General features: G+C 35.9%; 1 protein-coding gene across 1 annotated transcript; it reads left to right on the top strand.

The window, feature by feature from the left end:
• The first annotated feature begins 8,198 nt into the window (after positions 1-8,198).
• Positions 8,199-10,597, top strand: LOC146725538 (V(D)J recombination-activating protein 1-like). Its single transcript, XM_085496319.1, has 2 exons — positions 8,199-8,279; positions 9,302-10,597. Exons 1-2 carry the CDS (start codon positions 8,199-8,201, stop codon positions 9,692-9,694), a joined length of 474 nt encoding a protein of 157 aa, XP_085352445.1. The 3' UTR covers positions 9,695-10,597.
• Positions 10,598-21,408: the final 10,811 nt, after the last annotated feature.

The following is a 21,408-nucleotide window of genomic DNA, read 5'->3' as shown; positions in this document are numbered from 1 at the left end:
ATTCTAACTGTACACATGCATCAAACATCTTGTGATATACCGGTATATATCAATATGTATATACCGATATATACATTGTCCTGAAACCAGATCTTGGTCGTGTGTATGGGATTCTTTCAAATTTGGTTTAAACATGGGATCATTCAATATGACAATAAAATTGATCATGTGTGGGGTCCAGTGCCCTTTAGTTTAGTTCTATATTTTCTGATGAGTCAAGTCTACTCAAAAAATGTAGCCCAAATAGAAAAATTCTTGGGATAGATAAGTATATGAGGTGATTGAGATGGTACAATAACCTCAGTGTAGATCCACTGTTATACCACTGCCACCTGCTGTTGATTCATTCGTCGAGCAGAGGGCAGGGATATTAGGTAGGGTTGCAAATTCCACACCACGCCAAAGCACCATTTGATTACAAGTGGGAACATCAGTACTGTATTTCTGGTGACAAACCAGATTGTAAAGGGGACCCTGTATCATATGATCCAGTACTGTTGGTGGGCCCAGATGTACCATTCTTTTGCAAGGAAGAATGTCTAACCTTGGGCACCATGTTAAATAAATTTTAATTTCCACATAAGTTGCATTTTTCTGATTTACCAAGTGCTTGCTGCAGTCTCTGGCTTTAAGCTGGCACTCAATGGACAATACAAGAATTTGCTGATCGTAACGTGTCCCGTTTTTTACATGGCTAACATCACCCAGAATGTTGTATTTATGGTAAAAGGATATTCACTGAACAGGGGCCTGCAAAACTATTTTGATTCAATGGGACCAAATATAAGGAATTAGTTTAGCCCAGTTCTGCCTAGGTAGTTTGCCATTTTGAGGGCCTCAACAGAGGCAGCAGTCAAACATATTGCCAGAACCAATGATGCTAGGCATAGATGCACCAATATAATATGTGTTCTAAATATGAAGACAGATACACACGAACAATAATCTCATTCATAGGGTCAGAATGCCCAATAATGACAGTCTGGTCGAGGGGAATACAGGAACAAACATATCAACCATGGAAATGATCGTTGAGGTTGAGGTGGATGTGGTTGGGGTCAGGTGTTTTCAGTGGTATGAATTAAAGGATTCATTTTGTTTCCCAACCCTTATTTCCTGTGACGTTAAATTGTTCGGTTACCGTAGCAAACTACCACAATGACCCTGTAGGACCTTTCAGAAGTCAAGCACAGCTACAAGATCAAGTTGGCCAAAAAGCTTCAGTTGACTCCATCACCAGTGTCAATGGCTCTGCCACGAGTAATGGTAGGCATGATTTTCCAGGAAGTGAGAGAATTATTGGCAAATGGCAGCAGTGCAGTGCCTGTTATTCCCCCATATTTTTGGTGAACAATAAAGAACAATATAGACCCAAGCCAACTGAATCAGTATATTCTCTCAGAGCATTTTATGTGATGGTGACCCCAGCAGAGGTACACTGCTGTGTACATCAGGGGATTTCCTGATATCACTCAAACATTTGATTCAAGATATTAGTTCAATGTTTGCCCATTGTAGCCTCACAGTTTTTTTTCCCAAAATTAATGGCAGTGCCAGTTTTGTGGCTGCACAGCAGGCCAACAATGTGAATCCATTTTATCAATATCTGGTTGATACAAGAGCAGTAATTTTAGCACACATCCTTCAAACAATCATATCCCACATTTAGTATTTCCGGGAATGTATTCTTGGGAGTGTTTCAGGTTGAGAGACCCGGCAGCCACACTTTTTGCATGCACGCACAGCTCAGACAATTATTGAGCTTTTTGGAAATGGCTTCATCTATGAGAGGCCTTGTGCCTCAAACAGCTCTCAAAGGTATGCTCGTCCAGGTCCACACACTCCAGTTGTGTGGATCGCCACATGAGAAATATCATGGACCCCACAAAGCTTGACTGCCATCAAGTGGATGGACTTAACCAACATAAGACGGAGATAACAGATTGCTCCATCAACTGCGGCTATAACACTGGTCATGGACGCCTTGAAAATAGAATGGGGAGTGGCTCCCTTGCAAAGCACAGCTCCACATAAACATACCTAATATGTTGGGGGGGGCATTAGATTGCTTTCTAGATGAAGTATAGAATAAAACAGTTCCCATCCATTGCGACAACACAACTGTATTAGCATATATTACAAAACATGGGTGGACAAATCCCACAAACTAGCCAGCTAGTGGAGGAGATAAAGAGTGGGAAATAGAGCTGAAGCCCACCTGGCAGGGATTAGAAACAGTGTGGCCAACACAACACGCAATGCCGTGTTTCACATTCCAATCTCGTTTTTCAGTTTATATGTTCATATATGTGCCTGTAATTTTGAATAGATAATTATTTAGCTGCGCCCCTTTCCCCATTTTGGGATTTACTTGAGGGTCACTAATGGGCTTGAACTCCCGCAGTTCAGCCACCATCAGGGTATACTTTGTACCCATTGAACATACATACAATACATTGGTTTTGGCAAGGTAGGTATGGCTTCACTATGCAAAATTTCGAATAATTCCCCGGGAATCTGATAATGCAATGATCAGTACATTAACAAAGGGAATTAAAAATTGTTATGGGTCATGTGACAACAAAAGAATGCACACTCCTATGTTGGAACCTTTCGTATATTGAAAGAGAATAATACATGCCACTATTTTCGTACCAATCGTATATTAAATAATAGCAGATCCCGACAACAGAATAATACATGCCACTATTTTTGTACCATTCCTATATCGAATAATAACAGATCCCGACAACAGAATAATACATGCCACTATTTTTGTACCAATCCTATATCGAATAATAACAGATCCAGACAACAGAATATTACATGCCACTATTTTTGTACCATTCCTATATCGAATAATAACAGATCCCGACAACAGAATAATACATGCCACTATTTTTGTACCATTCCTATATCGAATAATAACAGATCCCGACAACAGAATATTACATGCCACTATTTTTGTACCAATCCTATATCGAATAATAACAGATCCAGACAACAGAATATTACATGCCACTATTTTTGTACCATTCCTATATCGAATAATAACAGATCCCGACAACAGAATAATACATGCCACTATTTTTGTACCATTCCTATATCGAATAATAACAGATCCCGACAACAGAATATTACATGCCACTATTTTTGTACCAATCCTATATCGAATAATAACAGATCCCGAAAACAGAATAATACATGCCACTATTTTTGTACCATTCCTATATCGAATAATAACAGATCCCGACAACAGAATAATACATGCCACTATTTTTGTACCATTCCTATATCGAATAATAACAGATCCCGACAACAGAATATTACATGCCACTATTTTTGTACCAATCCTATATCGAATAATAACAGATCCAGACAACAGAATATTACATGCCACTATTTTTGTACCATTCCTATATCGAATAATAACAGATCCCGACAACAGAATAATACATGCCACTATTTTTGTACCATTCCTATATCGAATAATAACAGTTCACGACAACAGAATAATACATGCCACTATTTTTGTACCATTCCTATATCGAATAATAACAGATACAGACAACAGAATAATACATGCCACTATTTTGTACCATTCCTATATCGAATAATAACAGATACCGACAACAGAATAATACATGCCACTATTTTGGTTCCAATCCTATATCGAATAATAACAGACCCCGTCTACAGAATAATATTATTTTGGTACTATCCCTATAGTAAAGTATAGCAGTCCCCGACAACTAAATTATATGTGCTACTATTTTGGTACCATCCCTATAGTAAAGTATAGCAGTCCCCGACAACAACGTTATATGTGCTACTATTTTGGTATCATCCCTATAGTGAAGTATAGCAGTTCCCGCCAACTAAATTATATGTGCCACTATTTTGGTATCATCCCTATAGTGAAGTATAGCAGTTCCCGACAACAAAAATATATGTGCTACTATTTTGGTACCGTCCATATAGTAAAGTATAGCAGTTCCTACCAACTAAATTATATGTGCGACTATTTTGGTATCATCCCCATAGTGAAGTATAGCAGTTCCCGCCAACTAAATTATATGTGCCACTATTTTGGTATCATCCCTATAGTGAAGTATAGCAGTTCCCGACAACTAAATTATATGTGCTACTATTTTGGTACCATCCCTATAGTGAAGTGTAGCAGTTCCCGCCAACTAAATTATATGTGCCACTATTTTGGTACCATCCCTATAGTAAAGTATAGCAGTTTCTGTCAACTAAATTATATGTGCCACTATTTTGGTACCATCCCTATAGTGAAGTATAGCAGTTCCCGACAACTAAATTATATGTGCTACTATTTTGGTACCATCCCTATAGTAAAGTATAGCAGTTCCCGACAACTAAATTATACGTGCCACTATTTTGGTACCATCCCTATAGTGAAGTATAGCAGTTCCCGCCAACTATATTATATGTGATACTATTTTGGTACCATTCCTATAGTGAAGTATAGCAGTTCCCGACAACTAAATTATATGTGCTACTATTTTGGTACCATCCCTATAGTAAAGTATAGCAGTTCCCGACAACTAAATTATACGTGCCACTATTTTGGTACCGTCCCTATAGTGAAGTATAACAGTTCCCGACAACTAAATTATATGTGCCACTATTTTGGTACCATTCCTGTAGGGAAGTATAACAGTTCCCGACAACTAAATTATATGTGCTGCTATTTTGGTACCATCCCTATAGTAAAGTATAGCAGTTCCCGCCAACTTTATTATATGTGCTACTATTTTGGTACCATCCCTATAGTGAAGTATAACAGTTCCCGCCAACTAAATTATATGTGCCACTATGTTGGTACCATCCCTATAGTAAAGTATAGCAGTTCCCGACAACTAAATTATATGTGCCCATATTTTGGTACCATCCCTATTGTGAAGTGTAGCAGTTCCCGCCAATTAAATCATATGTGCTACTATTTTGGTACTATTCCTATAGTGAAGTATAATTTGTGTGCAATTTTACTGTTAAAGAATTTTTGTCATTAAATCCATTTTCAAGAAACAATTAATTTGGAACACGCCTTCAGTTTATTTTATTTTCAGGCTAAACGTTGATACTTTTACAATCCACCAATGTCCAAACAAGCTGCAAATAGTTTTGTTACTAGTGGCGGTCTTTATTGTCGATATAGTTATTGTCCGCTTGCTCATTAGTAGTATTCAATAGGCTTTACTGCCACCTCCTAGGCCGCTCATTATTGACACGGTACCAAAATAGTGGCAAATACCAAAATAGTGGCTTAACACACGACCATGTTTTTATCCCTTTATTTTTCTCACTCGCTTACTAAAAACACTGACCGCTTGTTCAAACACTGAAGACTGGCACATGAGTTGTCGAAATGGTTGTTTTAGTGCTAAAGTTTGAGGATTCAATGAGTATTAACTATTATTTAATTTCGAACGACACTTCCAAACCATCATACTTTGTTTCGTTCACGAACGTACAGCGGGACTGTGTTCCGTTTGAATCCTGGGCTGCTATATCGTTTCAACAACATGATTATCGAGACAATTACGTGATACAGGCAATGCTAATTCCTTAGGACAGAGAGCAGATACACCAGGAACATATTGATGCCGCGGCCATGTATTTAAAATGCGAGCATGCAGACGGGCGATATTTCTGGGTCCGCGCGCTCGAAAAAATAAGCGAAAATTATTCAACAAGCGGTTGCAAAAGCGATTAAAAATGATAATCGAAAAGCAGAAGCGAGCAGGAGGTTGGGTGAAATTAGTGCTGTACATTCAGGTCCTTTGTAAAAATACGATCGGCCAAGATCTATATCATTCTGAGGCACGCTAGAGACAGACAAAATGCAGTTTTAAATATTGACACCGTTCGTATTTTTTAAATGAGTCAAAAAATAAATAAATTGTATGCTGCTTAAGCGATGATGGATCGAAACAAACTCGTTTTAACGGCTACGTTCTGCTGAAGATATAAGACTTCACTTTCGGAGTTATTACCGAAGATAATTTACAACAGCAAAAAAACAACAACATTTGGTTATGTGAAATAGAGTAGCATTCATGTAGGTCCAATCAGTACTGTTGTATCCACAGTCACTTGGGGGCTGAAAAATCAATAAATACTAATTTTCAAAAAAAATCATCCGCTATACGTATATAAATAAACAAGTTGTGAAACACGGCACCTAGTAAATCGACACCCTGTCGGTTTCAAATGTTGATTTCTTACCTTAAAATGCGAAACAAAAAGTGCAGAGGGGGTCAGGTGTTATGTTAATAACCATTGTTCATAATCGCTAACTAGGTTTTATTCAAAACTGCACAAATCGCGCGTTTTCTGGTGATATCCGACGATTTCATGATCGAAAATGGCCAGCAGCCAGAATCAAGGGGGATTCGCACAGAGTTAGTATTTGAAAATTAGTATTTATTGATTTTCAGCCCCCAAGTGACTGTGGTTGTATCGTCTATTTCGTCAACCGAACGTTACTATCCGTACCTGCTCGTCGATTATTATTGCAAATGTCATTTTTTCCAGAATCAATTGGGTATAAGTACGTTATTTTAGAATGAATTTCATTTGGTTTCACCAAAGACAATTGTCTTTGGTTTCACGTGATAGTTAATCTGATTTATCATATAGCATTACAAACAGGAAGTCCTCGGCATGGGTCAGAGTACTAGTATACCCCAGACCACTCGTTTTGATGAATGGTCTGGGTGTGGCTTGTGGGTAAGAATAGAAAATGAATTTCGGTGAGGTTGTGATTATTTGGATTTTTGAGAACGGATTTTTACTATTGAAATGAAATTATCACGTCTAGGGGTGAATTGTTAATAGGTGAAGTGATGTTAAAAACATAAGTAGTTCATCTTCTTGCGTACACCGCAACAACAAAGGTTTATTTTCTAATGCAGATCTCCAGTCAAGAGGGTGGCGTTTGGACGTAACCCCGGAGTTAAACCATAGACAATATAGTAGGAAGGACAAGCAACTCCAGCGATTCTATTGTAGCGGGGTAGGCTGGAAAAAAGTTAAACTGATTTAAACTAACCGTTAACATAAACTAAATATTTATTTCCATTTCTCGTTAAGGTAGAGATGCCTGACAGGTATTTTAATTAGTTAATTAGGCAACCAAGATGACCTCCCTTGTCCACAAAACTATATACAACCAAAACAAAGTCAGCTTGGACATTCAGTTGTGAGACATGACAAAATAAACGGTGCCAGTGATAGATTTCGCGAATGAAAGAACAAAATAAACGCAATCAAAGGCGCCGACCACGCGCGTTCGAAATACATAGAACTGACGAGAAATTTCGCCAGCATCTTTCACTCACGCAAACGCACACACATCCTATTTCCGTATATTGAATACGTTGGTAACCGAAGGGACAAGTTTAAATCATCTTTGTATTAACACAACTTGAAAGCAACAGTCTCACACTGAATATATGATTATAAATTATCAAACTAAACAATAAATGAAGCGGACTGCGTAATTTCGTTGATGAGAGTCGCCTACGGTATTCCATCGGTACTCTAAATGGCCGTTGCTGATCACGAGTTCCCGTGTGTAGATGATTTGCTCGATGTTTTTTTTTCGGATTTTGATGATGGTGGAAATGATAGTGAAGAAGATCCAAACGCAGTAGACACAGCAATTCATGTTAACAACTCTGTGTGTGTGATTCCATGGATGTACTAGTACATCCATGGTGATTCAGAGCCCGGGCATCAACATCGAAAATAGCGAAGATTTGCGTTTTCTTGATCGTCACGTAAAAAAAAAACCTTTGAAACGCTAACAAAAACCCGAAAATAGTGAAAATAAAATAATAAAGACAATCGTGCCTCATTTATTCACAAGTATTCGAGTTATTAATAATAAAAATATAACCATGGATGTACTAAGAAAGGATGAACCACTTAGTTAAGAGGATTAAAAAGGCACTCGAGAAAGTTTACTTTTGGTGTTATAATGCGTTAAAATCCTCTTCAAACCTTTGTCTTACCAATAAGCATTCAGATAAAACATGATAAAACCAGATCAAAGTAATTAGATGAGTCTTGCCGTCATTAAAAGGGGTGTGTACATCGCGAGAAAAATGTAATATTTCATACCGTTTACAATTTCAATGCGCATTAAAAAACAGCGACCAACACGCATGCGCAGTTTCGTCCACGTGACAGATGACCTTTCAAACACCGGAAATAAATCAGCTTGCCAGAAGTTTGTTGACGATCGGGTGAGTAACAGTGCTTTCTTCGTGGTTTTTGAAATTTTTGCTTTGATTTTTTATCGTATGAATTGATATTTCAACTTTCCTAAAATTTGCGACAAACGAGTTTAATATCAGATCTGAGTTTTTATCTTTTCTGTTTTTTACCGTGGTCGACGTTAGTGATAGCACAAGATAGCAGGTTGAAAACACGCCGTCAACTTGTTACTTTTTTGGTAATCTGTTTTCACTTTTCACCCGACTCTTGACGAATTAAGGGTGTCACATCGTAGTAGCCCCATGCATTATAGAGGAAATATTATTAAGCGGGTTTTGTTTTTATTTTCACAATCGACATGACAATGGTTTCAATTGTTTTACTTCTAAAATTAATCGGAAATGGTAAATATTCCCTATGCATGTTTTTTTACAAAGCTTGCAAACTTCATGTATTTGTAACTTCATGTCTTCCAAGTATTATGATCATGGCAATCTTTTAGATGATTCTATTTAATTACAATTCTAATATTTTACTACATTACCTTGAAATAAATTCAGGGGTGTGTGTGTGTGGGGGGGGGGGGGGTAGAAATGCTGTTAAGGGTTGTAGCTTATTATTATCATGTTTTTGGTAATAGATGTAATTTAAAGAAAATATACTATATTATATTTGATGTTTCTAATATTTTGTCCATTATACATTGTATTGATTTTTCGTCCACCTATCTTTGGGAAATTTTGCCTAATTTTTGTTTTTTGTTGCTTTCAAACAGAGAGAACATTACATGCCTTGATTCAGTACTTTTTATACGCAGTTGATTGTTTATATTTAAGGTAACTCAAATTTATTTGTTAATTCCTAGCACAAATGGCTGGAGGCATGCTGGATGTATTATTATTATATAGTTACTAGTATTTTGTTTTCTACCCGGTAGGTTCATACATGGATGTACTTACATCCATGGTTCATACTTGTTCAAGACACCATATTGTAGTTTTTATAGTTTATTTTAATTTTTTTAATCATTATCTATATTTCTGTTTTACAGCATACTGCAATGAATTATCACAAAGAGAAACTGCGTGAACATTGTCGTCTATGTGGTCTATCTAGAGCTATACCAGACAGCAAACTGAGATTAAAGCCAAAATCTAAATATGATATTTCAAAATTGCTGCAGAAGTTCTTTTCACTCAGTGTTGAGAATGAAGATGAAGACGTATTCCCTCCATTTGTGTGCCATATTTGTTACCAAAAAATACAGAGACACAAACAAAAAACAAGCAAAAAGCTGAAATCATCACTCAATATTGTCCGAGCTGAGTTTCAAGCACATGATAAGGATTGTGACTTGTGTTTTAAATGCACTGACCAAGGTAATGCAATTTTGCAATTTTCAGAGTCATTTCAAATTTTGGAAAAGAAGCTGGATATTTGGTGACTGAAGCTGGCAACAGTATTTGTTGTCTGAAATTGGGGAACAACAGTAATTGCATCAAGGTTAGGCTAGAAGTGGACTGCAAGGGCCTTTGGTCTTTGCTGATCAATGGCAGAACTGCAAGTAAATGCCCATTGCTGGAAGGAATTTCTGAATTTCTAGATGATCCACTGGAGGAGTATTTCAGCAGACATTGCTCCTGTGTTGGTCGCAATGACAATCCATCAGTTGAAGAATTTGGAAGAAATGCCTTATCGCTCTATGTTGCCGGCTCCCAACAAGTACAAACAACCATCAGAAGTAACTGTATTTTACAGGATGTAGGGAACCAACAGCTGTCTGATACACCTCTCCAAAGAAGACCAAGGAAGAGACTTCAGGCAACACCATTGCTGTGATTAATTACAATGTTGTGCTTAATAGGGGTTCAAATATTTTGTTAGTTTAAAAAAAGGGGGGATACAGTATTTATATTTGACCACACGATCAGTGTTGAGATCCACCTTCAATAATTGTAAATTTATTGTTGTATATATACCCAGCGGAAACGCCTTTTTCCACTTGCAAAAGTTTTTTTTTTTTTTTGGGGGGGGGGGGTGGTCATTAAAACAAGGCATGGCATTACAGTTTTAACCACATGATTAGTGGATATATAAGGTTAATTTTTTCAAATAAAAAATGTAAATTAGCATCTTTAGTAAAAATTAATTTTGTTATTTCTGTGTTGTCATGTGAATGGTGTTTTGACAGTTGATGCCCTATAAATGTTTTATATGCATGTTCAAGAATGCTATCTGTCAGTGATGTATTTACCATATAGGCCCCTGAGCTCTCTTCATGCATGGACATATTGATACTCATGAATATTATGGCAATAAATATTTTATTAATACCAAAAAGTCTAAATATACAGTTGTCATATGTTCTGAAAAGAAGTTGGGAATGCCGCCTTAAAATCTTTCCATCAAAATTGCACGTCAATCCATCATTTTTAAAAACAGCCACCTCATTTGCACAATTGTTTCCTTAAACTTTTTTCCCCTTTTTTTGAAACCTTCTGGTCTTGCAGCTTTCGTAAATACATATAAACATTAGCATATGACCTACATCGAATACTTGCATATGAATCTATAATTCTACCAAATAATGAGTTGGCAACGTGGCAATTTTCAATATGATTCGAGACAATATTCCAACCATCTGCAATGCTAGCTGATTTATATAATGCAGAAACAAGATTCTGTTTTAGATTAACATCCCTATATGATTGCATTTTATCAATCTTCAGGTTTTTCTTTGCCTCGTTCTCTATACGCCTGATAAAAAGGTAAAAATTGTCATTTACTGAGTACAATCCACCACGGTTGACCAAATCTATCCATTTCCTGGTACAATGCAGAAAACTGTTGGAGTCTACACAACTGTCCCTACTTTTCCAATCCTGAATAGCATCTAGGCAAGCTTGTGCAAATTTGCTATTAAACTTGGAATAGAATTTCTGTAAATGAAATGGCACATAACCTGCAATATACCGAAGTACTTGCTGTTCTTCTTTAGTGATACTTAAATCTACATCAGTGGTAACTTCTGTACAAGCTTTGCCAAGTTTCGCTTGCAATAAACATTTTAACAGAGAATCTAATAAAAATTGACACAAAAACAGTTTTGGTCTTGATGGTATACATAAGTTGCGTGACTCTAGGTAATTATCAAATATCAATGGAATTTTACTACCAAGGCTGAGAGAGTGAAATGTAGTACACATAATGTCTAGCGATAAATTAGATGCCTTGACAGACTCAGCACTCTGCCAAAGTTCTTTAATCAATGCAACACCAAGATCATTAGCTTCACAGGAAGTGTCTTTCATAGTTGTTAACACCTTTACTATATCTTCTTCCATGTCTTCATTCAGTTGAAGCATTGGATCTGATAAAACATCATCTACAGCATTAGTACATCCATGGTATAACGTAGGTAGACGTGCATTCAGGCTGAAAGACTGGACGTGTAGTCAAGATGGCGACAGACGTGAAAACGGAAAACGGAATGAAAGTCTATTAAAAAAATGCGAGGCAGACAACAACAAAAAACAAGTGTAGTCATTGAAAATAACAAAATTTGACGATTCATGCATCATGAAAACAATAATATTCGTGTATTTTGTCGAATACGGGGTACAAACTTACACATGCATTCCGTTTGAAAGAGTGTGAATAAGTAGTCAAGATGACGACAGACATGAAAACGGACGGATTGAAAGTTAATTTCAAAATAAGTGCAAGACAGAGAACAACAAAAACCGAGCACAGTCGGTGGAAAATAACATAATAAGAAGATTCATGCATCAGGAAAACTAAAATATTCGAGTATTTTGTCGAAAACGGGGTACAACCTTAGACATGAATTCCGGTTGAAAGAGTGTGAGCTATTGTCAAGATGGTGACAGACGAGAGAACATACGGATTCAAAGTCTGTTTGAAACAAAATGCGTGGCAGAGAAAATAAAAAAACGAGCATAGTCGGTAAACAATAACATAATAAGATTCATGCCCCATGAAAACAAAAAATATTCAAATATTTTGTCGAAAATGGGGTACAGACTGAATATAACATGTACGGAAACATTACTGCCGTCTGAAACTAACTTTTAATTTTATTCAATTAATTAGTGACATCGCATGGAAGTAAATATGACGTCATTGTTTACTTGCTCATCATAATATTCCAGCTCTGCCTAAGTTTGGCATTGGTGTTACTATACTACTATACTGTCTATGGTTAAACAGGGCCCAAATTGATAGGGAGTAAAACACGGAAGTGGAAGAGCTGTCCATGCATTGACCAATCACACAAGAGCTCACAAACACCAACGAAATATTTGTTGTTGTACTTAACAAAGGGGTTTGGCACTAAAAACAATGGAACGTTTATAGGCTTAACGTTGGATTTAGATCGCGTTATAATCCAAATCCCCTACTAAGACTTGTAGCACCAATTTTCATATGTTATGCCATAACGTTTGAATTCAAAACTCGTTTAGATTTGTACCGGATTGTTTGAACGATTTAAGTTTTGCCCGCACCAAACTCAACTCGTCCGAAATTACGGTAACTCGCCCGATACCAACCCGAAATTGACAACACCGGTATTTTTTGCGTTGAAATCGACAACGCCGGTTGAAAACGAAATCGAGTTGGTTTAGGGCGAGTAGGTTTCAGGTGCGACTTGACCGGAACCTCGTTGGAACGGCTTCTGGTCAACTCGACCCCCATTTAAGTGTAGGCATTGTCCATAAGTCGATGTCGGTGACACACTGCGTTGTCGATTTCACCGACTTTTGTGCGCTATCCTCGTGTGCGCTATGGTTAATGGCTAGCACGTTGTAAATTTCACTAACTTACGCTATACCTACGTGGGTGGCCCCAAAGTACACTACAGCGAGCGAACAAACAACATTGCGTCCGTCCTCGCAGCTTCACAGTCGTACACGTGATGATCGTGCAACGGAAGTTAGGCGGTGATCGACCATCTCCTATCGTTATACTATGCTACCTCATAGAAAAAATAATGTAATTTTCTTTATTTTAAGATATGTGACATTTTATATTACAAGAAATAGTTTCAAAACATGTTACCATGGTTACCCATGACAAGGATGTATATATATATCTCAACGCAAAGTTTTAAAATGGTTACAAATGGTACTACTTATCTTACAATGTACTTGTTCATTTCTAGAAGTATTTAAAAATAAATAATTTATGAATATTATTTTTCTAAAAACAAAACAAAACCATATTTAAAAAATTCTATATACTATTAACTATCATACATTCAAACCTGTATCAATGACAACCTCCATATAAATATTGTTTATAATGACAACTTTTTAGCATCCCATGGCATAACATAGCATCGTGTGTATAAAGACCAACCTTTCAAGAATAATTTTGCTGATTTGTTTCAAGTCATACTTGTTTGAATACTTTGTGTGGTCACTATACACAGGTTTGACTATACCTTGTGTGGTCACTATACACGTTTGACTGTACCTTGTGTGGTCACTATACACAGGTTTGACTGTACCTTGTGTGGTCACTATACACAGGTTTGGCTGTACCTTGTGTGGTCACTATACACAGGTTTTATTGTACCTTGTGTGGTCACTATGCACGTTTGACTGTACCTTGTGTGGTCACTATACACTGGTTTTATTGTACCTTGAGTGTTCACTATACACGGGTTTGACTGTACCTTGTGTGGTCGCTATACACAGGTTTGACTGTACCTTGTGTGGTCACTATACACTGGTTTGACTGTACCTTGTGTGGTCACTATACACTGGTTTGACTGTACCTTGTGTGGTCACTATACACTGGTTTGACTGTACCTTGTGTGGTCACTATACACTGGTTTGACTGTACCTTGTGTGGTCACTATACACTGGTTTGACTGTACCTTGTGTGATCACTATACACAGGTTTGACTGTACCTTGAGTGATCACTATACACAGGTTTGACTGTACCTTGTGTGGTCACTATACACTGGTTTGACTGTACCTTGTGTGGTCACTATACACTGGTTTGACTGTACCTTGTGTGGTCACTATACACAGGTTTGACTGTACCTTGTGTGGTCACTATACACTGGTTTGACTGTACCTTGTGTGGTCACTATACACTGGTTTTATTGTACCTTGTGTGATCACTATGCACGGGTTTGACTACCTTGTGTGGTCACCATACACAGGTTTGACTGTACCTTGAGTGATCACTATACACGGGTTTGACTGTACCTTGTGTGGTCACTATACACTGGTTTGACTGTACCTTGTGTGGTCACTATACACTGGTTTGACTGTACCTTGTGTGGTCACTATACACTGGTTTGACTGTACCTTGTGTGATCACTATACACAGGTTTGACTGTACCTTGAGTGATCACTATACACAGGTTTGACTGTACCTTGTGTGGTCACTATACACTGGTTTGACTGTACCTTGTGTGGTCACTATACACTGGTTTGACTGTACCTTGTGTGGTCACTATACACAGGTTTGACTGTACCTTGTGTGGTCACTATACACTGGTTTGACTGTACCTTGTGTGGTCACTATACACTGGTTTGACTGTACCTTGTGTGGTCACTATACACTGGTTTGACTGTACCTTGTGTGGTCACTATACACAGGTTTGACTGTACCTTGTGTGGTCACTATACACTGGTTTGACTGTACCTTGTGTGGTCACTATACACAGGTTTGACTGTACCTTGTGTGGTCACTATACACTGGTTTGACTGTACCTTGTGTGGTCACTATACACTGGTTTTATTGTAACTTGAGTGATCACTATACACAGGTTAGGCTGTTTTAACATGATTATTTGCATTTGTCGAAAACACACAAGTGGCATTCTGTCTTAATTTTCCAGATATGCGGTTATTAATACAGCAAAGTATGTACAAAGGCAGTGCAGTAATCATATCCACTAATCGATATTCTGTACTACCTTAATTCCTGCATGTACATTCTCCAAACCTTTACTGATTTCTGCCATTGGTGGCGTGGTTGAGGGTCCAGAATCAGTCTCTGCCACAGACAGCTTACACCTCAAGGGATTACACATTTTTTTCATATACGCTATATTACTCAGTTTTCTGTAAGGCTTGGGGTGACACCATCATAATCACAATTCAACTGCTGCCCTGTAAATTGGTTTTGGCTTTAATTCCAGAACTGGTCAAACTAATTAGTTTGCATGCATGTGTAGTGATATGAAGTATAGATTCCTTGTAGCACCACAAAGTCGGGCCAGAAATTAGGGGAGTGTGTGAAAAATGGAACTTCTTACGACAGGTTGTTGAGTAAATGCAGCGAGAGAGAACGAAGGCACTTCACAAAGTGAGCTCTAGAGATAATGCAAGTATATATAGAATGGTTCACTTACAGTCAATTGGTGGACCTCTATCAGATTTTGTTGATTTGGTGTTGATACCCATAACCTATTTTTAGCGGATATTTTTGAAAACTACCAGCGCAATCGCTTTTATACTTGGTATTTAGGTACTTTGGGTGGCCATTCAGTAGAGTGCACCAATCAGTGATCATAGATGACAGATCAAATCACTGGACGATTTTAATATAGGAAATCATTTTCGCTCTCATGCAATTTACTCGACTCTGACCAAAACTGTACGCTTGTAAAACCATTTTCTGATAATCGTAAATAAAAACATGGCATTACTTTGGATCGGATAAAAGCTGCAATTGCCATCTTTTATTGAGATCAAAAGATTTTTAATAATTAAACGATTTTGAAGTTCAGAGTGAATTGTTTTTGTCTTAACGAATCTGATAACAATTTTCAGTCACGTACAAAGAACAGTTTAGTTTAAAAGTAACCATAATTTTAAACTGAACTAATGGACATGTATAAGTTGCATTATTATACATCGCACATTTACCACTCAATAAAATGCTGTACGGAGTATTCTTCAATCTGTTATCTCTTATTAAATTATTTCTACAAGCAGGGAATAGATGAATAATAACAAGCTTATCACAAAAATACTGGATAGTATGCACTCGAGAAGTACGTGATGTATCGGGTGATATGACTCGCGTTGTGCATACTTTGCAGTATTTTTGTAATAATCTCTAATATTTCGATAGATGCAGTGGATTCTGGGAGCACCTGTCTTCTGCATGGTTGCATAATTGTGCTAAACAATTTACAGCAAACTGTACATACATGTAGGCCTATTTTCACATTGCATAACATTTGGTCTATTTCTACATGGACACCCACATATTTACTAATCATTTATAATGTGGCATATCCATGTATTTTAACTTGCTTTCTTGCAAAAGATAACCACAGTATATGGCATGAAAATAACTTTCACTTACCACAAATGTTACGCTTCCTGTAATAGTATCACAAATAAATAATCACACATTTTAATTTGTTTCTTTAATGTATTACAAATATCAGTTTTTACAATATAATGTTTTATCCAAGACATTTATGGTAAGCACGGTGTCCTACCACCATATCATCTCCTACGCTATGTACAAGTCCTTATAAATACAATAAATGTGTGGATGACATCAAATGTACATAACATGTGTATTCAAATCACACCATTTCACACACTTCAATGCATACACACCACCATTAAATTTATTCAATACCCCTCCCCCGCTCATTTAATTAAACCACCCACTGTGGAAACAGAATACAAACAATCTAAAACAATATACAAATATTAAAAAATTATTACAAATAATCAATACTTAAAAATATTAAAAAAAAATTATTACAAATAATCAATACTTGAAAATATTAAAAACAAATTATTACAAATAATCAATACTTAAAAATAAAATAAAATAAAACTGTAATTTGAAATATTAAAAATACAAATATTAAAAATTAAAAAAATAAAAAGATCAAACAAACTAAAAATATCCTCAAATATTAAAAACAAACTGAGCTAATTAAGAATGAAAAGATCAATATGTACTGAACACTGACCCACAAAAAACTAATCAAAACACCCACTGTACCCCCCCATAAACATGTTTATTCACCCCAAGGAAACCCCCTAACTATTCTATTCTACCCCACACACATTCATATTACAATTTAACCCCCTCACACACACCCACACACATTCATATTACAATTTAACCCCCTCATACACATTCATATTACAATTTAACCCCCACATACACCCACACACATATTACAATTTAACCCCCTCACACACATTCATATTGCAATTTAAATCCCCACACACACCCACACAAATTCATATTGCAATTTAAATCCCCACACACACACCCACACACACATTCATATTGTAATTTAAATCCCCACACACACGCTTGCATATTACAATTTAACCCCCACATACACCCACACACATTCATATTACAATTTAACCCCCTCACACACATTCATATTGCAATTTAAATCCCCACACACACACCCACACACATTCATATTGCAATTTAAATCCCCACACACACACCCACACACATTCATATTGCAATTTAAATCCCCACACACACGCTTGCATATTGGGAATTTAACCCCAAACACATGCTTGTATTTCCAAACACATTTAATTATTATTTACATTACATTACATTATTTACAAAATGTTTTCAACGAAAATATATTAATTAAATAATAAATTGTTGCACAAAAGTACATGGTTTGTGAAAAAAATGGTTCGGTGACAGATCACAAACAATGAATGTCATTGTTGACTTTATGCGCAAATTTGCACCCCTTGTGCAAGTGATAATGGTACATCTAGTATGTCGATATCCTAACAGGGAATAAACGAGTTAAAAATATATCTGTGATTCAAACATTCTCATTTAATGCATAGCAACCAATATACAACATTAGAAAGTTTAGATATATGTGAATATATACATATACAATGTTTGTCTAAAAGATATACCTGCATGATAGCAAATTTGACCATTGTACTTTTGTTACTATCCCTACTACTGAAAACACTGTTTTACACTTTCTTGCTGTATTTTGTCTCATTAGAAAATACTAGCAGTGTATTGTAAAAATATGTATAACTCACAATCCAGAGTCCATCAAAATGTACTTTTTTATACCATTCTGAAATCATCTGGTACCACCATTCACTAGTTCTAGGAATTATAAAGTCTGGAAACACGGTAACATTGGTCCAAACCTTAAAACAAAAATAATTAAAATGTGCGTCATGTCAACATATTCTCACAAATACAATTCTACACAAATACAAAGCATAATGTAAATAAATTTCCTCGCATAGAATACATACCTTCCCTTCTATGTATTTTCCATCCAGTTTAATAAAGATGTCCATTTTTTTACCAAGATCGAATGGTTCATATATATTTTTAATAGCATTATTCATAATAGAATTCAAAATGTTCTTAACAATAATAATTTCTTACAAGATTCTCAATTTGGATTTAGAAAGAATAGGAGGACAACAGACAACATCTTCATTCAATTATCAATAAACAACAGACAACATCTTCATTCAATTATCAATAAATATACAAATAGCATTGGCAAGAAATATCTTTATGCCTGCTTTGTTGACTTACGCAAAGCTTTTGATAGTGTTTGGCGTGAAGGGCTATTATTTAAATTAGGGAAAGCAGGAGTGACAGGAAAATGTATAAATTTGATTCAATCAATGTATTCAAATACTAGCTATGCTATTAAGACTAGTCAGGGGTGCACCAAACCATTTGTATCATCTAGTGGTGTTAAACAAGGATGCAACTTAAGCCCATTACTATTTAACATATACATCAATGACCTATCTGACAGTCTTAAAAAATCAGAGTCTGTCAGTCTTAATGGCACCAATATTAATTGCCTACTTTTTGCAGATGACATTGTCATTTTTTCAAACACAAGTACAGGACTACAAGATAATCTTAATTTGTTTAAAAGCTACTGTATCAAATGGAGACTTGGAGTTAATATTAACAAAACTAAAATTATTATTTTTAATAACAGGGGAAGAAAGATAGATGGCAAATTTTACTTAGGAGACCAACAGGTAAAAGTTGTCCCAACATATACCTACTTAGGTATCACTTTTCAAAGTAGTGGTAATTTTACAATTGCTATCAATAATCTAGTCAAAAAAGCAATGCGTGCAATAGGTGCATTAAAACAAACACTTAGCCTACACAATTATATAGTTTCGCCAAAAAATGCTATTCAGTTATATCGCAGTACAATCCTACCCATTTTATTATATGGATCTGAGATATGGGGGGCTTTTACTTTCAAACTTGTTAAAACAAAAAATAACGAAATAACTGAAGACAATTTTATACAAAGTCTGTTTAATGACAAAACATACTTTGAACAACTCCACATTAAACTTTGCAAACAGATTTTAGGTGTTAATAATAAAGCCAGCAATGCAGCATCTAGAGCTGAACTTGGTAGCTATCCTCTCATTATTGACATTAGTTCACAAACATTGAAAAATTATGAAAAGCTAAAATCAATTAAACATAATCATCTTCTGGACTGTGCTTTTAGTACTGACAATAAAATGAACGGTAATTCATGAACAGCATTTGTTAAAAGATTATTCACATTAACTAAAATTAGCGATGAATCTAACACTATAGAATTCAAAACCAAATTCAAACAAGTTTACTATAATAAAGTCTGGTTGCCAACGGTATTTAAACCAGAAAAGAATAAGCTATGTACTTTTAACAAGTTTAAACAAAATTTTGAATTTGAACCATATTTAGAACAAATCAAAAATGTGCAACACAGGGTCAGCTTCACTAAGTTTTGCATTTCTTCTCACGCGTTGCCAATTGAAAAACTTAGATATAATAAAACACCTCCAGAGCAAAGGTTTTGTTTTCTATGTAATGAACAGGCTATTGGGGATGAATTCCATGTTTTACTCAATTGTAAAAATAGTCAGATTGTACAAGCTCGTACTAAATTTGAAGCTGAATTAGCAATTTATGATGACAACATTTGCAAGTTATCAACTCTTGAGAAATTCAAGTGCTTGCTAGGCACTAAAGATAGCTTCATTGTCAATTGCTTGGGAAAATTTATTGATTTTATATCTAAGCTTTAGTTTAGTCTATTGTTTTGTTTGTGTTTTTCTTGACCATTGATTTATTGTATGTTTTTTTCATTCATGCTAAATTTTGTGTCAAATAAAATATCTATCTATCTATATATGTACCAGGGGCACTGTCAGCGGCAATACCAGGATCCTTTCAATCAAAACAAACAAAACAATAAGCTCTGAACTTTAGTATTACCAATGTCAAGATCAAAAGCTCTTGAATTGTGTAGGAAGTGTTATTTGGAATTCCTATTCCAGAGACTGAGCGAATTGAGGGTACACTTCTTAGTTTGTATGCTAGTGGCTTGGTGAATAATATGTAGAAATTTTTGGTTTGAGTCAAACATGTTTTAGTTAAGTCTAAATTATGTAACCAGCTTCCAAAAGTTGATTTGAATATATGTCCAATCAAAATTACAATGACATAATAATCTACTGGAATCCCAAATTATTTTGATAAATCAAAACTATTCGTATGGCCATTTAGTGTAGAGCCTGATCAGTATATGAATTACATTTCCTATGACATTTTACACTTATACACATGCATGGGTTAAAAAATACTGAATCCCTAACTTACCATGATATGTCTATAGTGTTGGCCATTGTTATGAAGTTCATCAATGAATTTTGGTAAATCCCCAAATACTTTCTTATTTAAAGTGAAATCTTTGTAGGCTACAGCGTAGTCAATGTCATTCCACTGTACATCCTAGTTCAGAGAAGTAAATTTAAATATTCATGAGAATTATCTTTAAACATAAACAATTGATAAACATTTTTAAGTTTGATGAGAAGTACAAAAATTATTAGAAAAATTATGACACAAGCCATCTACTGATAAAAAGTCTAAAATAACAATACCTGTGGTATTTTGGCATTTCTCATTCTGTCAGTGACTTTTCTTGTACCATCAACAGTTTCATATCTCCATCTACACAGGTGGAATCCCAAACTCCAATACGGTGGCATAAATGTTCTTCCAATCACTTCAGTGTATTGCTGTATCACTTGGTCAAGGCTGGGTCCAAAGAAGACATAACAATCTAAAACACCACCAACAGT

Source organism: Saccoglossus kowalevskii, unplaced genomic scaffold (assembly GCF_978046115.1).
Source record: "Saccoglossus kowalevskii unplaced genomic scaffold, keSacKowa6.1 SCAFFOLD_138, whole genome shotgun sequence".
In the NCBI taxonomy this organism is placed as follows: domain Eukaryota; kingdom Metazoa; phylum Hemichordata; class Enteropneusta; family Harrimaniidae; genus Saccoglossus; species Saccoglossus kowalevskii.
The sequence above is the reverse complement of the archived record's forward strand: the minus strand, read 5'-3'. Positions and strand labels throughout refer to the sequence as shown.